We start from the raw sequence: 18,299 nt of genomic DNA on the forward strand, positions 1-18,299 counted from the left end.
TTCTCTAGCTTGGACTAGCAAATAACTGGTCATCCACAAACTTTTCCACCTCTTTGTTCACCACCTTGTGGCTAGACAGCCTCAACATCAATTGAAATATACCATCCTATCAAACATGTTAAGACTATACTAATGTAAATTTATTTATGAAGAAAATCTGAACTACGCCGTCTGTGTTAAATCTGTTCTATCCATCTTGTTCTATTCTATAGCAACTCTTTAGTCTTGGAAATGCAAGCATGAATGCCAATGGGATATATAACTGTCCAAAAATAGAATTAGCCCAAAATACCTGCAGCGATGATAATTACTGTCCCCAACCTTTGTCTCACAGCCTAAGGCAGGTCTACACTACAAAATTTCATTAACAAAAGTTACATCAGCATAAAACCACTGCAGTTAGTATATTTCCACTATGCGGGCACACTGGACTCCTCGTATTTGCACTGTGTACACTCACCAGGAGTGCTTGTTACAATGCACAGTGCAGTGTACTATGGGTAGGTATCCCAGGATGCAACTCACCACCATCCAGCACAGTGTCTTTTGGGAAGCGTCAGCAATGCATAGTGGGACAAAATGACTCATACAGGGGTGATTGGGACTATTGGGTCAAGTTCCCATCGTGCAACTTTCTCCATCACATAATGCCATAGCCTATTTTTAAAATCCCACGAACCAGTGAGAGACCTGTCACTGTCTGCCATCTCTGACAGAATCATAGAACCTGCACAGCTCTGCATATTGCCATGATTGTTGCAAGGACAGGACCCTCCAGTATGTGCAGAGCAGCAAGAGTCGCGGGGAACATGTCCATTTCCTAGAGGGCAGACTGCTTTGGGACATAGCGAGAACCAAGTCAAGGTTGTTGTTGGAGCTCAAAGAGCAGTTGCAGATGGTGGAGAACCACTTGTGGGCCTGAGAAATGAGCACTGACTGGTGGGCTCACACAATAATGTAGGCTTGGGCTGATGAGCAGCATCTGCAAAACTCTGGGATGCGCAAGGCCACATTCCTGAATCTCTGGGCCAAGCTTGCCCCAGGCCTCCAGGGCAGGGACACCAAAATCAGAGATGCTTGGACAGCGGAGAAGCAAGTGGTGATTGTTCTGTGGAAAGCTGCAACACCAGATTACTATTGATCCATGGGAAATCACTTTTGAGATGTAAAGTCCACTGTCGGGGGCCACTGTCATGCAAGTGTGCAGACACATCAATCATCTCCTGCTGCGCAGGTCTGTGGTTCTCGACAATGCACAGGACATAGCAGACAGATTTGCAGCAATGGGGCTCCCAAACTGTGGTGGAGCAACAAATGGTACATTTTGGCACCAGACAACCTTGACACAACAGAAAGTGGTTATGCAAGTGTTGGTGGATCACTTGGGATAATTCATTGATATCAATGTTGGCTGGTCAGAGAAGGTGCATATTTTCATCTTTAAGAGCTCAGGACTATTCAGAAAGCTACAAGCAGGAACTTACTTTCTTGACCAGTGGATTACCATTAGTGATGTTGAAATGCCAAGTGATCTCAGGTGACCCAGCTCACCTTTTGCTCTGCTGGCTCACAAAGCCGTATACCAGCCACCCCGACAGCACCAAGGAAAGATTCAACTACTGGCTCAGCAGGTGCAGGATGACAGCTGAATGTACTTTTGGTAGACTGAAGGGATACTGGAATTGTTTACTCATAAGATTGGATCTCAGTGGAAAAAAAATCCCAATGGTTATAGCTGCCTGCTGTGTCCTACATATCTGTGAAGCAAAGGGGGAAAGCTGCTGTTGGAGTCAAGGGCGGAGATTGAGCAGCCGTTTGCTGAGTTTGAACAGCCAGACACAGGGGCTATTAGAAGAGCTCTATGCAGAGCAATACAGCTCAGGGAGGCTTTGAAAGAGCATTTGAACAGTGAGCCACCGTAACGCATTGTGGTGTACTGTGCTCTGCCTGGGCCTGATGTTGTGGGACCGGTTAGTAATTGTGTAGTGCTTGATGTACATCTATGAATATAACACTGTCAATGCACCTATTAATTTTGAGGTGCTTGCTGTACATTTATGATTATTACATTATTTGTCACTGATCCTGTGAGTTGTGTCACACTGTATGGTAACAAGTAGGCACGTGCTTTCTGAACTGCTAGGCACTCTGCAGTGCGTGTTGTGAACTAATAGATGAATTATTTTCCAAATAGATTATTGTTCAAAACAAAACCAGTGCAAAGAAATATCTGTAATGTCGCTCTCTATGAACTACAAAGGGAGACAAGCCTGTAGGTCCACAAGAGTCTGCAGCATTTGTGTTCACTGCTGGAGAAGCCCCATTATGTCCTGGTATGCATCCCTCCTTTTCCTGCTGGGACTCTCTCGTCTGCTCGTTCCTTCTCCATACAGTCTGTAATAGTCATCCTCCAAGCCCTTTGTTCATGGTCTGATGCAGCAGCAATGTCTTGCAGGATCTCATTGAACATGTCTTCCCTAGTCCTCAACTTTCTGCTCTTTATCTGTCTCAGGTGTCCTTGAGGCCACAAAGACAGCAAAAAACACGGATTCCATTTTCAGTGTAGTCACAACAGAAAGCAAAAGTTAAGATTCAGAACTCCCTTCACTTGCTCCCTTAACATTTTAAACAAGATCTGCTTATTGACACTTCTGTTTGGGAATGCTCACGCACAGCGCCACTCACAGCCCCAGCCCTGGTGAGTGTGGCCCACTAGGGGTGAGAGAAATGAGAAGGGAATTGCTTGGTTTAATTAAACTGAGTATAGGGCAATAGCAATGAATGTTGGCACCATTTTCCACAAGCGGCGGTGATCTTAGTCCTGAGGCTGACAAAGGCTCAGAGATCACAGCTGCTCCAAGAGTACCAAAGCCACCTATAGCCTGTGTAATGGAATGGAGTCTGCTGAAGTTATCACCAACTGGCACGGGAAAGTGTCCTATCGCAGAGGAAGCAGCAAGTCTGCTATCTCTAGAAACCTTTGAGAGAGAGGACAGCCAAGAACCTCCATGAAAGATCCATCGAGATCTCAGAAGGATTCAAGGCACATTCCTGTTTACATTAGCAAATTGCTCCACATAGCTGTCCCACCTCACTCCAAAGGGGAATGAAAAGCAGATAGTCTTCTCTCACTTTGTTGAGCAGCTACCTCTCCTAGTACAAGAAAATCCTACATCAGGCTTGCCCATGCTCAACTGCTGGGACTGATTGGACTGCAGTGGAGTCTCAAACAGGTCCTGTCTGGTGGCAGAGTTGGACCCCTGCATCTCTTGTCCCTCCTCCTCCTCGCTGTTTATGCCAGGGACCTCTGACTCGGGCTCAAAAGCATCTCCAGTGGTCTACAGGGTGGTAGCGAGGGTCTTGGCCAAGCATGTCAAACAGCTCTTTGTAAAAGCCTCAGGTCTGTGGCTTGGCACCGGATTGACATTTGGCCTCCCTAGCCTTCCGATATACCTGATGCAGTTCCTTTACCTTTGCATGGCACTACTGCTGACCCATTATACCCAGGCTCCTGCATCCCCAGTGCAATCTGCTTGTAGATGTCCATGTTTCTAAGTCTGGTCCATAGCTGTGCTTGCATAACCTCTTCTCCTAACAGGCCCAGGAGATCCAATATCTCCTGTCTAATCCAGGCAGGAGTATGTCTGGAGTGTATAGCCAGCATGGTCAGCTGGGCAGTTGCACACAACAATGGAGATCTGCTAGGTGTGCTCACCAAGCTGGACAATCAGGAAAAGGCACTTCAGGAATTCATGAGGTTTTAAGGGGGTGGGCTTCTGGTCTACATGATCCTTTGGCAGTGGAGTTCATAATCGTGACCACAGTGGTCAGTGTCAGGCATGGTGGAACAGTTGCTGGAGGACCGTTAGGATCAACATAGGTAACGGTGTCTACACTCACGCTACATCGACTTCAGTACTGACCATAGCTGAACTCTGCTTGGAGAGGTGATGTTGGCATAATAGAGAACTTATATCAGCATGAAACATATTTAAGTGTGGACACATGCAAAGCAGCTTACGTCAACCTAACTTTGTAGTGTAGACCAGGCCTAAGACAGTCTTTTATCAGTTCCACAGAGAAAACATTTCTTTTTAGAAAGTGATGATTCTGAGTATTAGAACAAACAGTAAATTGAACAGCTAAGCAAACATTCTTTAGGAATGTGACTTCAATATTACAAAGTTCTAATAAGGTGCAAACTCTTAAGTTGCCCATATAAGAAGTCTATCAAAAGATCATACAGGTAGTGAGCTAAATCTAATAGTGAAACCAGATTAAGACCACATTAAATCCTCAATTTCCATTTCTATTACTAAATTCTTCTCTTACTGATAAGACAAAACTAGGGCTCAAAGTTTAGAAAATGCTACAATATGTACATGTAAAAGTGTGCAGGGAGCAGCCACCAAAAGCAGAGCCCAATACAGGAAGCTGAACTTCCCTTTCCCTTCCATCTGCAGCTGGAAATTTTTGTCTGAGAATTCAAACTATGTTTCTCTCACTCTGCTGTAGTGATGCAATTCAAATATCCTCCACCACTCTTACACACACAGTTAAATATAATTAGATTACTCACAGTAGAGCCACATAATATGCTTCTACATTTTCTCTAAAAATGTAAGTGATCATCTTTTATTCCAGTTTACATTCCCATAAATTAAAGGAATTGCACATCTTAATGTCATTAAAATCATACCTCATCTATCAGTACAAATACAAGAGCATCTTTATCATCAATTAACTCTTGAATCTTCTGGAACATCTTGGTTACAAGTTTGCCACTCTGAAAAGAAAATACAAATATATTAGGCTATTTTTACATAGTTTTCCAAGTCTTAGTTTATTGTTTACAACTCTAATTGTATCCACGTATAAGTTGGTTCCCAGAACTGATACACCTATTGTAGATCATAGTAAATTTTGTTTATCTGTACCACAAAGCTAAAATTGTGTAATGAGTTAGATAACACATACCTCAGAAAACCACTTAGAGAAGAGGCTATGACTGTTTATCTCAATTAACTGTCCATACCTGTACCTAAAATATGGGAGAAATCATCAACAATTATATTATAAAATTAATTCTACTGTTGATTGCAAAGGAATCAATAACTACAGTTTACATTCTCATTTAAAAAAAGAATTTTGTGAATTGTGGCATTATAGCATAACAGTCAGAATTCTTTCAATATTAGTGCTTTGTACTTACTAAAACAAGTATCTGATTATAAAATGTAGCTATTGCAAACTAAATTTCAGTCTCAGTTTTACGTCAGCATATATGATTGCTCTTAACCCTCTCCAAAAATTTTTGTCAAAGAAAGCTAAGTTTTGACACTGGCTTCTATTTAGGCACAATTCAGGGATAGACTACCATGCCAGTAACCTCATTCTTATTTTCAGGTAATTGTTTACAATCCAAAGTAATACAAGTATCAAGCTAATTCTCATCAGTTCTTAAGACATTGCCAGGAATGCTAAATTATGTATAGCTGACCCTAGAATTAAATGTGTTAATATTTCAGTTTAAGAGTATATAAACCATGTCTATTGCACACGTATGTGCGAAAAACTGCATTATTTGGAGTAATAATGATTTATAATTGAATATTTATAAAATAGTAAGTTACCTAGTTTACTAAGATTTGCAATGTTAAATTGAACGTTATTACTTGTCTGTCTGAATATACAGATGAGTAAGGGAGGTTGTGTTGATCTATAGCACAAACAACACAAAACAAATACATCTGGCTCTAAAGCTGTTTGTTTAATTATTAAAGATGTGGACTATTTTGTATGCAAGCAAAACAATGGGCCTGATTCAGCATTGCTCTTATCTTCTGTAGTAGTTTATGAGTGTACAAAGTAGTCATAATACACTATCATTCTAAATTTGTAGCGTTTTACATCCACTGGTGTAAGTAGCTGCCTACAGTGAAAGGTATTGGTGAATCAAGCCCAGTGTCTTCAGTATCAGATATGACAAATTTGAGCATTTGACATTCAACAAGCCAGGGATGCTACATAAGGAACAACACTCAGCACCTAATCTCTGCCTGAAAGAAAATCTGCCATACTTGGTGGCAGATTTTAGCAACCCTTAATGGGTTACAGATGTTTAACAAAGTAAACTGTATTTTAAACCAAAATATTAACAAAAATTACCTGTATGAAAGTCTAATGGTCAGCTTCTGAGCCAATGCTTTGCAGAGTGAAGTTTTACCAGTTCCCGGAGGACCTATATTCAAATCCATATAATACTTTACACAGGAACACATAATAGCTAATATGGCCTGACATCTCCTTAGCTACTGAATTCCAGAAACAACACTAATTACATTTGACAGTATAAAACAACACTACACTACCATAGCTGCCAATTTTGAACAGTTATACAGATTGTTCACTGGGTCCAAATCTTCATTAGTGCTAGAACTGCACCCTGTCTACACTGCAACTGTTAATGGAGATTATAACCAGTTACTGGCACGGTTGACTCTAAACATGGTCTGCGCACAGACAGATGGTTAAACTCTCAGTAACCATGGCAGCTAACAGCATTTCTCCCTGTGCACTAGCATTATTTTTAAAATCTATCAGAACTGGATTACCAGTAATGCAGTTCCACTAACTAACAGTGGAAGCACTGGGAATAGGTGTTTTATTACTATGCCGTCTAACCCTGCTTGGAGTACATCCAGACAGCATGGTGGTTAAAATGCCTGCACCCTCCCTCGTAGGCAAGCATTCCCACCAGTGAGACTGCCCAAGCGGTGTTTTTTTTGTTTTGTTTTGTTTTGGTTTGGTTTTTTTTTATTAAATAATGTAGATTGCTAGCTTAAGATGGCATATTGTTGTCTTCCTGCACCAGCATATTTGTTTTCTACTGTATAAACAGAAATGCTAAACATGCCTGCATTTGGCCAGTCCCTCCTTTCTTCCAGCAATCTGTTCATTAAGACATCACAGAGCACTCTGCTCAGTGTGCAACTGATGACACACTGTGGGTTTGCCCTTCAGGCACTCCACCCCATCCAGGATAGCTGCCCAGATTTTCCAAGAATCCACCAGTACAAACATGCTTAACTAGTCTGAGAAGTGTGAATATGCAAACATCATCAAAAAAATTCATATGTGGATACTAACTTAACTGTGTTATTTGTAACCAGCTAAGATGACAATGCTTCCAATGGGTCACAAAGTCAATGTTGTAGTTGATATGTGGCTACATTTAAAAAAAAAAAAACAAAAAAAAAAAAACAAAAAACAAAAAAACACCCACAACCTTCAGATTCTGATATTCTTTGCTTTTTTTCCTATTCTAACATTAAACAAATCCATTATGACTCAAGTACTCCAGCAATATAAAGGATCCAATTCTCCTTTCAGAATTGTTTTGCAGCTTTCAACAACATTTTATATTTAGACCTATAAATAAACCAAGAGGAGAAGAGAGCTCTCTATTAATTTGCTCTATTTATTAGCTAATCTCATGATACATTAATACAGACTAACACGGCTGCTACTCTGAAACTAATCTCATGGTAGCTCTACTAAGGTTAAGTGAATGTCCATTAATTAGCATTTCCATTAAGAACATCTATTGGTCACAGAAATTCATTCTGGACAGCCACTTGGTACATAATGGTTCAGTTGAAGGCATAATCCTATTTATGGCATAATTCCTTCCAAAGCAACTAAGTGACAGTCCAAAAACCATCTTGTACATTGTACAAGAAACACCACAATAAGTACTTACTTAACAACTGAAAACATAATGGTTACCATTGTAATTTGGAGGGAATTATACTGCTTAGTTTAATATTAGTTATCACTTGGTTATTTCTCTGCTCCCTTGAGTTCCACTACATTCTTCCCAAAGATGACTAGATACAGCTCCTAGAGAAACCCTGTCAATGGTGCTCCCTAATTATCCAGAGCAGTAGTTCTCAAACTTTTGTACTGGTGATCCCTTTCACATAGCAAATCTTGAGCGCGACCCCCCCCTTAACACTTTTTTAAAAAACTGAACACCATTATAAATGCTGGAGGCAAAGCAGGGTTTGGAGTGGAGGCTGACACCTCACGACCACCTGAGGGGTCCTTACCCCCAGGTTGAGAACCCCTGATCCAGAGGGATCATCGTTCAATGACAAAGCATTTCCTGCCACTGTGGGATTGCTTCCAGTACTGGGAATATGGGAAGAGAACCAGTGTGAAAAGGAACCCACATTCTACCACACAGAAGTGCAGTACAGTTTAGTCAAGAGAATGGATTCATTATCAATACATTTACTCTTTATTTAGAAGTTGTAATCTTTACCATGCAGCAAGACAACTCTGTTCCAGGATATCAGGTTGCTGTCAACATTTTTGTCAGAAAACAGTAAAGTTGTCATCACATAGTCAAGTAGCTAATTCAAGAAGAGGAGGGAAAGAGGAACAGTTAACACATACTATAACAAAATTATTAATAAGCGAACATAACACAACAACATCACTACTATGAAGTGAATAGAACAAGGCAAATGTCTAGGCCCCATCGAAGCTGCATTTTTTGACCACCTCTACTTATCTTAGTACTATTAATTTTCCTTTTTTCTTCTTCTGTACATTTCTCTCTCTTTGATACCAACCATGGTTAAATGACGTGTGAAAACATTTTTAAATTAAATTCTGGTCTGCTTTTGTTTCTCAAACTGACATTTACTTTTAGTGCCTTTACTTTAGATACAGTAAGCATAGTTCCCTCTGAAAATATTTGTACTAATATTATTGGAAATGGCATAGACTACAAATATTGGAAATGGATTCCCAATTACCAAAAGGTCTCGTAAGATATGCAATTGAACCTGTGTTTAATTGAGGATATTGTTCTATACTGTCAAATTCGACATGAACTCTTTTTTTTTTTTTTACAACTACTTGCATCATACACTCTGAAAATGGGTTGCTGTCCAATCTATGTTTTAGATGAAAAATGTCATTGTTCTTTTCATATTTATGATTTAATTTTTGACATGAAAAACTGGATTTTATTGCTGGTCTGGAATAATGACAGAGCTGCTTCAATCACATCAATTTTATATTTACTTTCAGATGTATATTTTTCTTAGTCATAATGCCTGATGCTATTTGACATTTAACCATACGCTGTATCTTCTGATATATACTGATAGTCCATCATATGTAAATACTGCCAGTTAAATTTTCTTTACATCCTATGGAACTGTTTATTTGCTACTGTAAGCAATTTGTAAATTTCTTTACCCAGGACCTTGAAAGATAAGAGGTTTAACTCTATACTGACTTCATCTATAATTAGAATAGGAATACCCAATAGTATATTTTAATTTCTATTGCTATATCTCAATTTCCGTTTATGTTAAATTTTCACCGAGAAGTCAATGCAACATTCCTGCAATATTGCACACCATAAGTCCTGTAGGTACAGCCATTATACAAAACAAAAAAAGTTTTTATGTTGTACGAAAACTGTTTAAAAAAAAAAATCTATGAGAACTTGAAAATGTTCTTAACACATATTACATATTCATTCAGTCTTTTCACTCTTGATTACGTCCTCAATATTGTTATTCTGCAACAGTTCTCTTAGTGACTCCTTTTCTAAAATTGGAATGTGTGTGAGAACAGGAGTATCTATGAATTTCTGTAACTACACAGTAGTAGTGTTTGTATTTTCCAGCTTTTCAAAGTGTTTTAGTTTTGTAATACCAAAAAGTAGTTTCAATTCATCTATCCGTAATTTAAATAGGCATGTAAGTGAAAAGTAATATTTTTCTAGATGTTAAGTTTAGTTTGATGATTATTTAGTGTCTCTCTTCTTACCAATAATAATGTAGTATTTGTTTTTCAATATTGTGTTTGGTCCATGTGCCTACTGTTATTTTCAGTATATCAGTTTACAGTTAACCTACCATGCAATAGCCTAATTTTAATATGGATTAAAAGTACGATCATTTCAGAGGTGAATATCTATCACCACCAGGAAGTGCACGCAGTAGAGAAAAGCACTGGAGGGGTAGCCTGAATTGGGTCAAGCAGAAACCATAAGATTTTAGAATGAGTTTCACTCTGGATAAGAGGAACAATCAATTGATGACCCAATAGCAGAGAGAAGGGACATTACTGTAAGTGAACAAGCCACCAGAAGACAATTCTAAAAGACAGATGATAATTTTAATACGTTTATTGACACTGTGCAGTTTCTAAATTAAACTGCATCAGGGCTTAAAGAACATTTCCACTTTTCCTAAGGAACTAAGACAAATTTGAAACGTTATCAACATGCTGTTTTGTTATCCATGGACTGGCTCACTTAATTATGAAAATATTTAAGTTTTTCTTTGAAAGTATTAATAAGAAGCATTTTTTTTTTACAAAGTGATTAACTTAGCGCCAATAATTCTATAGTTAAACATCTAATTGTTACCATTGTCTCAACGAGCATGCTCTGTAGAGCAGGGTTTTGTTGTTTTACAAGCTTCTGATGAAGCAAGGGATCTTCATAACGGGGCAATTGCTTATGTGGAGCTCTGCTATTCTAAGCACCTCTCTCAGGTACTGGGAGGCCATTAAAAAGGTAGGGGTGTATTACTGTAGGACACATTTTGCATTATTTGGGTGAACACTAATGATGCGACTTACTTGACAACCCTCACGGCAAACCAGACATTTGTCACACAGAGCGCCATCCTCAATAATGGACGTTTTTGCAATTTTCAACTCCTCCCTAAAGTTGGTTTTTCATGAGATGAGATGGGGAATCAAGAGGTTGAAAACTGTACTCAAAGTCTCTTGTTACTAGGCCAGCCTATGAGTGTCAAATTTCCACTGTTTTTTCCAGTTCACCCTCTAGAAAAACAGGAAAAATTAGTCGCATTCTATGTCTCCTGTAAGATAAGTTGGAAACCTTTCAATGGCCTAGAGAGCATTAATAATTTTATATGAAGTTAAATTTTCAACCCCTTCCTAACCCAGTCTTGCCCCATGTTGCTTTTCATTAGTATGGACTGGCTTCAACAGGACAAGTAGAGGGAAAAATATTTAAAGTCCCTGAAAAGTGAAGTTATGAGCTATGTTATCAAAGCAGCCCTGGCATCTGCTAAAATCACAGTTTTGTTGGAGAGCAATACAAAAAGGAAAGTTCATCAGACCACTTGTTCTGTGCTGAGTTTATGGGAAAGCAGGGGTTGTGTTTTATTATAGGGGAAAAAGAGTTAAGCAAGCATACTAGGAGGTAAGGTATACTGCCCTAAGGCTGACCCTGAGACATAGGTTCTTCTAACCTGGACTCATCAGTACAATGGCCATCAGCCTTCCCTACCCTCTCACCCCAGCTGAAGATTACTTCTAAACAGCATAGCTACTAGGGAGATTTAAAAACATTGCAATGTTAAACAATAATAGAATACCATTTATTTAAATATTTTGGATGTTTTCTACATTTTCAAATATATTTATTTCAATTACAACACAGAATACAAAGTGTGCAGTGCTCACTTCATTTTTAATACAGGTATTTGCACTGTAAAAACCAAAAGCAAGAGTATTTTTCAATTCACCTAATAAAAGTACTGTAGTGAAATCTCTATCGTGGAAGTTGAACTTACAAATGTAGAATTATGTACAAAAAAACGCATTCAAAAATAAAATGTAAAATTGTAAAGCTTGCAAGTACACTCAGTCCTACTTCTTGTTCAGCCAATTGCTCAGACAAACAAGTTTGTTTACAATTGCAGGAGATAATGCTGCCTGCTTCTTGTTCATGTCACCTGAAAGTGAAAACGGGCATTCTCATGGCACTGTTGCAGCTGGCGTTGCAAGATATTTGCATGCCAGATGAGCTAAAGATTCATACGTCTCTTCATGTTTCAACCACCATTCCATGATGATGATGGGTTCTGCTTGATAACAATCCAAAACAGTGTGGGCCGACGCACGTTCATTTTCATTATCTGAATTAGATGTCACCAGCAGAAGGCTGATTTTCTTTTTTGGTGGTTTGAGTTCTGTAGTTTCCGCATCAGAGTGTTGCTCTTTTAAGATTTCTGAAAGCATGCTCCACACCTCATCCCTCTCAGATTTTGGAAGGCACTTCAGATTCTTAAACGCTGGGTTGAGTGATGTAGCTATCTTTAGAAATCTCACATTGGTACTTTCGTTGCATTTTGTCAAATCTGCAGTAAGTGTTTTTAAAAATGAACAACATATGCTGATTGTCATCCAAGATTGCTATAACATGAAATATATGGCAGAATGCAGGTAAAACAGAGCAGGGGACATACAATTCTCCCCCAATGAGTGCAGTCACAAATTTAAATTAACACATTCTTTTTTTAAACAAGCGTCATCAACATGGAAGCATGTCCTTTGGAATTGTGGCTGAAGCAGCATACAAATGTTTTGCATATCAGGCACGTAAGTACCTTGCAATGGCGGCTGTAACAGTGCCACGCAAATGACTGTTCTCACTTTATGGTGACACTGAAAATAATAAGATGACAGCATTATCTCCTGTAAATATAAACAAAATTGTTTCTTTTAGCAATTGGCTGAACAAGAAGTAAGACTGAGTGGACTTGTGGGCTTTGAAGTTTGACAGTGCAATTATGTAACCAAAAAAAAAAAAAAAAAAAAAATCTACATTTAACAAAGACATTGCACTTCAGTACTTGTATGAAGTGAATTGAAAAATACTATTTCTTTTATTTATCATTTTTACGGTGTAAATATTTGTACTAAAAAATAAATACTTTGAATTCAATTACAATGCAGAATATATATGAAAATGTAGAAAAACATCCAATAGTTAATAAATTTCAATTGGTTTTCTATTGTTTAACAGTGCAATTAAAACTGCAATTAATTTTTTTGAGTTAATCATGTGATTAATCGACAGCCCTAATAGCTACTAACTCTGCTCTCAGAGCTTCTCCTTTGTAAGATCTTTTATTTCATTACTGGAGATGTTGATACTCCAGCAGACTTCAGTTCCTACAACACACTCATGGTCGGGGGACCATAAATGAAGAAATGCATTAGAGAATAAGCATGTGGAGGTCTTAATTCTGGCCTACAACTAAAATTTAGGTCAAACTAACAACATCGTTCAAGGGCTATGAATAATTTCACACCTTTTGCAACACAGTTAGGTTGACCTAACCCCCAATGTAGACACAATTAGGTCAATGGAAGAATTCTGAGTTTCTTAAGGCTGTGTTTTTTCAGCAAGAGAAGTTGAAAAAAATGTTTGGTCATCATTTTTTGAAGTCTGAGCTTTAAATAGTTACTATGACTGTGTATCATCATCATAAAATGTTATGGAAAATTCAACTGGGCTATGTATTTTCTGTAACATTTACATGAGAACATCACTAAACTTTGCAGACTAAATTCAAACTACAAACAATAAAATTAATGAGTTCTAGTCCTGCTTTCACCCAAGATCTGAATACAACTCCAACAATGAAGCCAAACAATGGAGCAGTTACTAGTCCACAATACAGCTTCCAAGAATATGCTAAGTCACAATCCCTCAGGATCTCCTTTTAGTCACAAAATGTAAAACAACAAGTTTTATTTTGTATGAAGTGTTATGGCCACAACTTGAGTTTGGGTACCTGGAAATAAAGTAATTTATGTTGGGTGCCTATTTTTCAGAAATTGAGAGTACCTACCACTTTTTTCAGAAGTCAATGCAAGATGCAAGTGCGCAGGGCTGCTAAAAAACAACTCTTATTTGGCTGCATCATTTAATATACCCATTTTCGTCTATTTTTATCCAGAGATTACCAGAACGTTTTGTTGTGTAAAATATATTAAGAAAACAAACACAAATAAAATAAATCTCATTTTGCTAAGTTTTGTCTTCATTTTAGCTGACTAGAAATATACTAAAGTAAGCATACTTCTCCTCAAAACACAAAAGTTTAATAAGGCTTTATACAATTCCATGTAAAATAAGTTTCATTTCTGAAGACTGTTTCTCCCCAAGCTGCAGCACTTTCTACAGGCTACCTGTCAAGAGCTCCTTGCCCATAGAGTGGTCAGTCATTCAACTTACATGCGATTTTACTTCAGTGTCATACACAAGGCTCTCCCAAAGACCATGGAATTCAACTGCAAAACAATATTATAGCCATTATATATGATTCTATTTCATTAATAACTAAGAACTCTCAGTTAAACCCAGTGATCTGTTATCTAACAGTACATTGTAATGCTGACAGATTTTCAGCAACAAGAAAAATGCTCAACCATAATTAAAGATATGGAACAAACAGTAGGCAATTATGAACGATAAAAATTAACCTACGTTAATTTTGTTGCCCTGAAAGGAAAGTTCTTTACTCATTAGTGAATCAGAAAGTTTTACAACTTCTACCGCATAACACTATTTGTTCAACTGTAAGTATGGGTTAAATTATTTCCTGGTTTCAACTTCCAGTAACATTTATCTATAGGTAAGAAAAAAATTAATTGAATAGAATTTATTCCCAATCATTTTATTTTCCATGTTAACAATGTCAATGTCAAGTTTGCTAAGAGTAAAATCTATTGAAAGCCAGGACATTTGTTTATTAAAAAAGCCAGTTTTATAATTCAATTTGTTTACAAGACTGTTGTTGGCATGTAAGAGAGAAAGGCACAAAAAACAAGGAGTTGTAGAAAATAAGTGAAAAATCAACTGCTTGATTTTGGTTTGTATTTATGTGATGTGTTTTTTTAAAATAGGAAAATTAAAATCTTATAAACAAGTTTCAGAGCTTTCAGAAAGGAAACTAAAAGGTTTTAAAAGCAGGGTTTCCTCTTAATCATAGCAGGAGATTTTCATAGGTAGGAACTGAAAGCTAAGGTGACTGGGAAAGAACCACCCTAATATATTATCTTACATGGCAAAATAATGTCAAAATGAACAGCCACCTTCCCATCCATAACCCTTCCCAAGAAGTGGAGCTAGAACTATGTGGTATACTCAGGTTTTCCACAGGATTGGTCAAAGGGAGAGTATGCCATGGAACTGCTGTCTCCCCTACCCAAAGGGTGCCTAATCTGGTTCCCCGAAGTCATGATAGTAGCAGAGAGGTTCAGGCCCTATTTAAATACATCCGGGGCAAATCTTGTTCCTGTTTTGGGAACAAGGCCCCTACACTCCTCTCCTCCTTCCAGTTTTATTTTTTTTCCTTCTTAAATGAATGACTTGACAAGATGGGATAATACCTGTCTGATCCAATTACTGGCCCTGATCCTCACTTTTCCAGAGTAAGAATTCAATGAATTACTCATTTTCAGTAATTTGAATAACTATCAGAACTCTCCAACAGATCTTGAAAATATGGCATATTTTCATTAAGCTTGCCATCCTGAGAGCCCTTAATTACACCACCATTTAATATTGCCTATGTCCACTATATACAGTGAGACACGAGTGTGCATACATAGGATTATATTAAGTGTATGAGCAAGAATAGGTGCCCAAAAGTTAATTAGAATGTACTACAAGTACCAGAGCAGAAGGCTTTTAGTCTGTGAAATGTTCTTGTAAAATAAGTATTCATTTAGACCATGCATTTCCACTCATGGCCCCAAAAACATTTACTTCCTCCACCTCCTAGTACTTCAAAATTGTGTGCTATATCCCAGAATGTTTTGCATTGTTTCAGTCAAAAAAGAGATGACTAACAAAAATATTTATTAATTCATTGCTTCCTCACACCTGTTGGGAGCCAAGCTTCATCCCATATACAGATTAACTTTAACAAGCAGCCCTATAGCTACAGCCAAACAACTATGTCCACTCCCATTCACAGATTTTTCCTCTGGGACCTCCCACTGACCATCCCAGCTGGCTACCAAAGAAGAGTACCTGTAGGCAGCAACCAGTGGTTGGCTGCAACAATATTCTCATTCTCTTCCTCTAGATTTTCAGTGCTTGGTCCTTCGTCATTCAGATGAAAAATATGAATGGAGAGATTGCATTTGCTCAAGTTAATGGGCTACAATGGATAGAAAAAAAGTCAGCTTTAATAAATTGATAAAATAAGTAAATAAGTTGATAAGTCAGTCAAATAACTCATTTTGGTAGCTTGTATTAAATCAGCTTTCTTTTTAGAAGAAGTTTAAGAATTAGGCTAAAAACAGAAGCAATCTGAGGTTTTTGGGTAAAGAGCTATGTATTTTTAGAACCAGTGATTGAATTTTAGTCCAATTATTCCCCCCCACACCAATAAATCATACTTAGAAGGCGATGGTGTTCATGCACCTTCTGTGCATCTTACATTATTTTAATTCATTTGGTGGTTTTGAATGTGGTAGATGGGAGACTGAACATTCCACATTTCTACTATTTATCAGAGTAACTAGAAGCTGCAGAGCTCTCTGGAACAAAGATATTAGGATGTCTATTGCCCGCGAACCTCTTCTAAATATTCATTCAGCTCTTCAACGAAATCACCAAGAAGTGGCCTGCCTGAAGAAAGCGATCAATTTCAACCTGAATGCTGAAGTTTACTTTTGGGGGATTTATGTGGTTGGGCATTTTACTGGCCTAATTGTCCAATCAAATATTGATTCTATATGGTCAAAATAAAAAATGGTCAAATATTTATCAAAGCACTAATTTATTAGAACAATAGGAATAAAAAAAGATGGTCAATGATAGGCTTACCCTTAGATAGATACTTATGCCCAATTACAAAAAATTACTTAATTCAGTTATTTTAACTAAGAACAATGTGAAAATTAAAATGAAGTTCAATAATGAAAAAATAATTACCTTTTTAAAACAACGTTAGGTTAGCATTTAAATGTGAACTTTATTCAAGACTTAACAGTTACAAGAGAAAAAAATGAAATTAAACAGAAAAACTCACAAGTTATTTTTAATAAAAAAAAAAAAAAACTTATGTTAGGTAGGCAGTGTGATGAGTTGGATCATGAAACCCCCTTGGGGCTGCCATCTGATGTGCCAAGACTACTTCTGCTCCTGCTTTCTTGCCCTGGCAGCTTAGGACTTCAGTGCCCTGCCTGGTTTGAGCCAGACCCGCTAGCCTGCTGCAAACCCAGACCCAGGTCTGAACCACGTCCCACCAACTGCAAACTTAACTGAGAGCAGCTTACAGAAGTGTTCCTATCTTTAACACTCAGATGCCCAACTCCCAGGGGGGTCCAAACCCCAAATAAATCTCTTTGACCCTGTATAAAGCTTATTGTTTGCCCTCTATAACATTGAGAGAGAGATGTGCACAGCTGTTTGCTCCCCTCCAGGTATCAATACATACTCTGGGTTAATTAAAAAAAAAGTGATTTTATTAAATACAGAAAGTAGGATTTAAGTGGTTCCAAGTAGCAACAAACAGAACAAAATAAATGCAAAATAAAATAAAAACACACAAGTTTAGTACAGTAATAAAATTGAATACAAATAAAATCCTCACCCAGTAAGCTCTCTTTTACAGACTAGTCTCCTTCTAGTCTGGGTCCAGCAATTACTCACACCCCTTGTAATTAACTGTAGTTTCAGTTTCTTTCAGGTATCTTTTGGGGGTGGAGAGGCTCTCTTTAGCCAGCTGAAGACAAAATTGAGGGGTCTCCCAGTGATTTAAATAGACTTTTTCCTCTTGTGGGTGGAGACCCCCTCCTCTCTCCTATGCAAAGTCCAGCTACAAAATGGAGTTTTGAAGTCACCTGGGCAAGTTACATGTCCATGCATGGCTGAGTCCCTTACCAGCCAAGCCACATTCCTGGGAAAGCTCAGATATGGATTGGCATCTCCAAGTTCATTGTTGGCTTAAGGGCTTCTTGATTGGACACTTACTGAAAATAGTCTTTTCTCAGGAAGCTGACCAACTGCTTCACTAAAACCTACTCAGAATCAAACAAGTATGCAGCCAATATTCATAACTTTGAATACAAAAATGGATGCATATAAATAGGATTAATAGATTCAGTAGATCATAACCGTTACAGAGATATATTACATGGCATATGTCATATATACATTCATAAGTATGTTTCCATAAAGCCTTATGGGAGGGGGGCACACTCACAGGCAGCATCTCGCTTTACATTATCTTTTTCTTTATCAGCTTCAACTACCTCATCTATATCTTTGTCATCATCAAATTCATCAGTATCTCCATTTTCTTCTTAATCTGATGAATACTCACTACATTTTTCACCTGCAATTTTCTTCTCTAATCTTAGTGACAGTCACTAGCTTCCCAGTAGTGGAAGTCTTTGGTCTATTTCTGATTGGACCATTTCCAAAGCTG

The 18,299-nt window shown here is 37.9% G+C and overlaps 1 protein-coding gene across 4 annotated transcripts in view; it reads right to left on the minus strand.

The window, feature by feature from the left end:
* The window catches only part of TRIP13 (thyroid hormone receptor interactor 13), a 47,077-nt gene that overhangs the window by 10,195 nt on the left and 18,583 nt on the right, over positions 1–18,299 (minus strand). For all 4 annotated transcript variants that reach the window (XM_038388958.2, XM_038388951.2, XM_038388953.2 and 1 more), the window contains exons 4-9: positions 15,893–16,022; positions 14,090–14,145; positions 8,327–8,417; positions 6,169–6,241; positions 4,978–5,041; positions 4,700–4,786 (exon numbers count right to left, since the gene is read on the minus strand). In XM_038388958.2, the coding sequence (XP_038244886.1) occupies positions 4,700–4,786; positions 4,978–5,041; positions 6,169–6,241; positions 8,327–8,417; positions 14,090–14,145; positions 15,893–16,022 (501 nt within the window). The remainder of the gene's footprint in view (positions 1–4,699; positions 4,787–4,977; positions 5,042–6,168; positions 6,242–8,326; positions 8,418–14,089; positions 14,146–15,892; positions 16,023–18,299) is intronic.

This window comes from Dermochelys coriacea, chromosome 2 (assembly GCF_009764565.3).
Source record: "Dermochelys coriacea isolate rDerCor1 chromosome 2, rDerCor1.pri.v4, whole genome shotgun sequence".
In the NCBI taxonomy this organism is placed as follows: Eukaryota; Metazoa; Chordata; order Testudines; family Dermochelyidae; genus Dermochelys; species Dermochelys coriacea.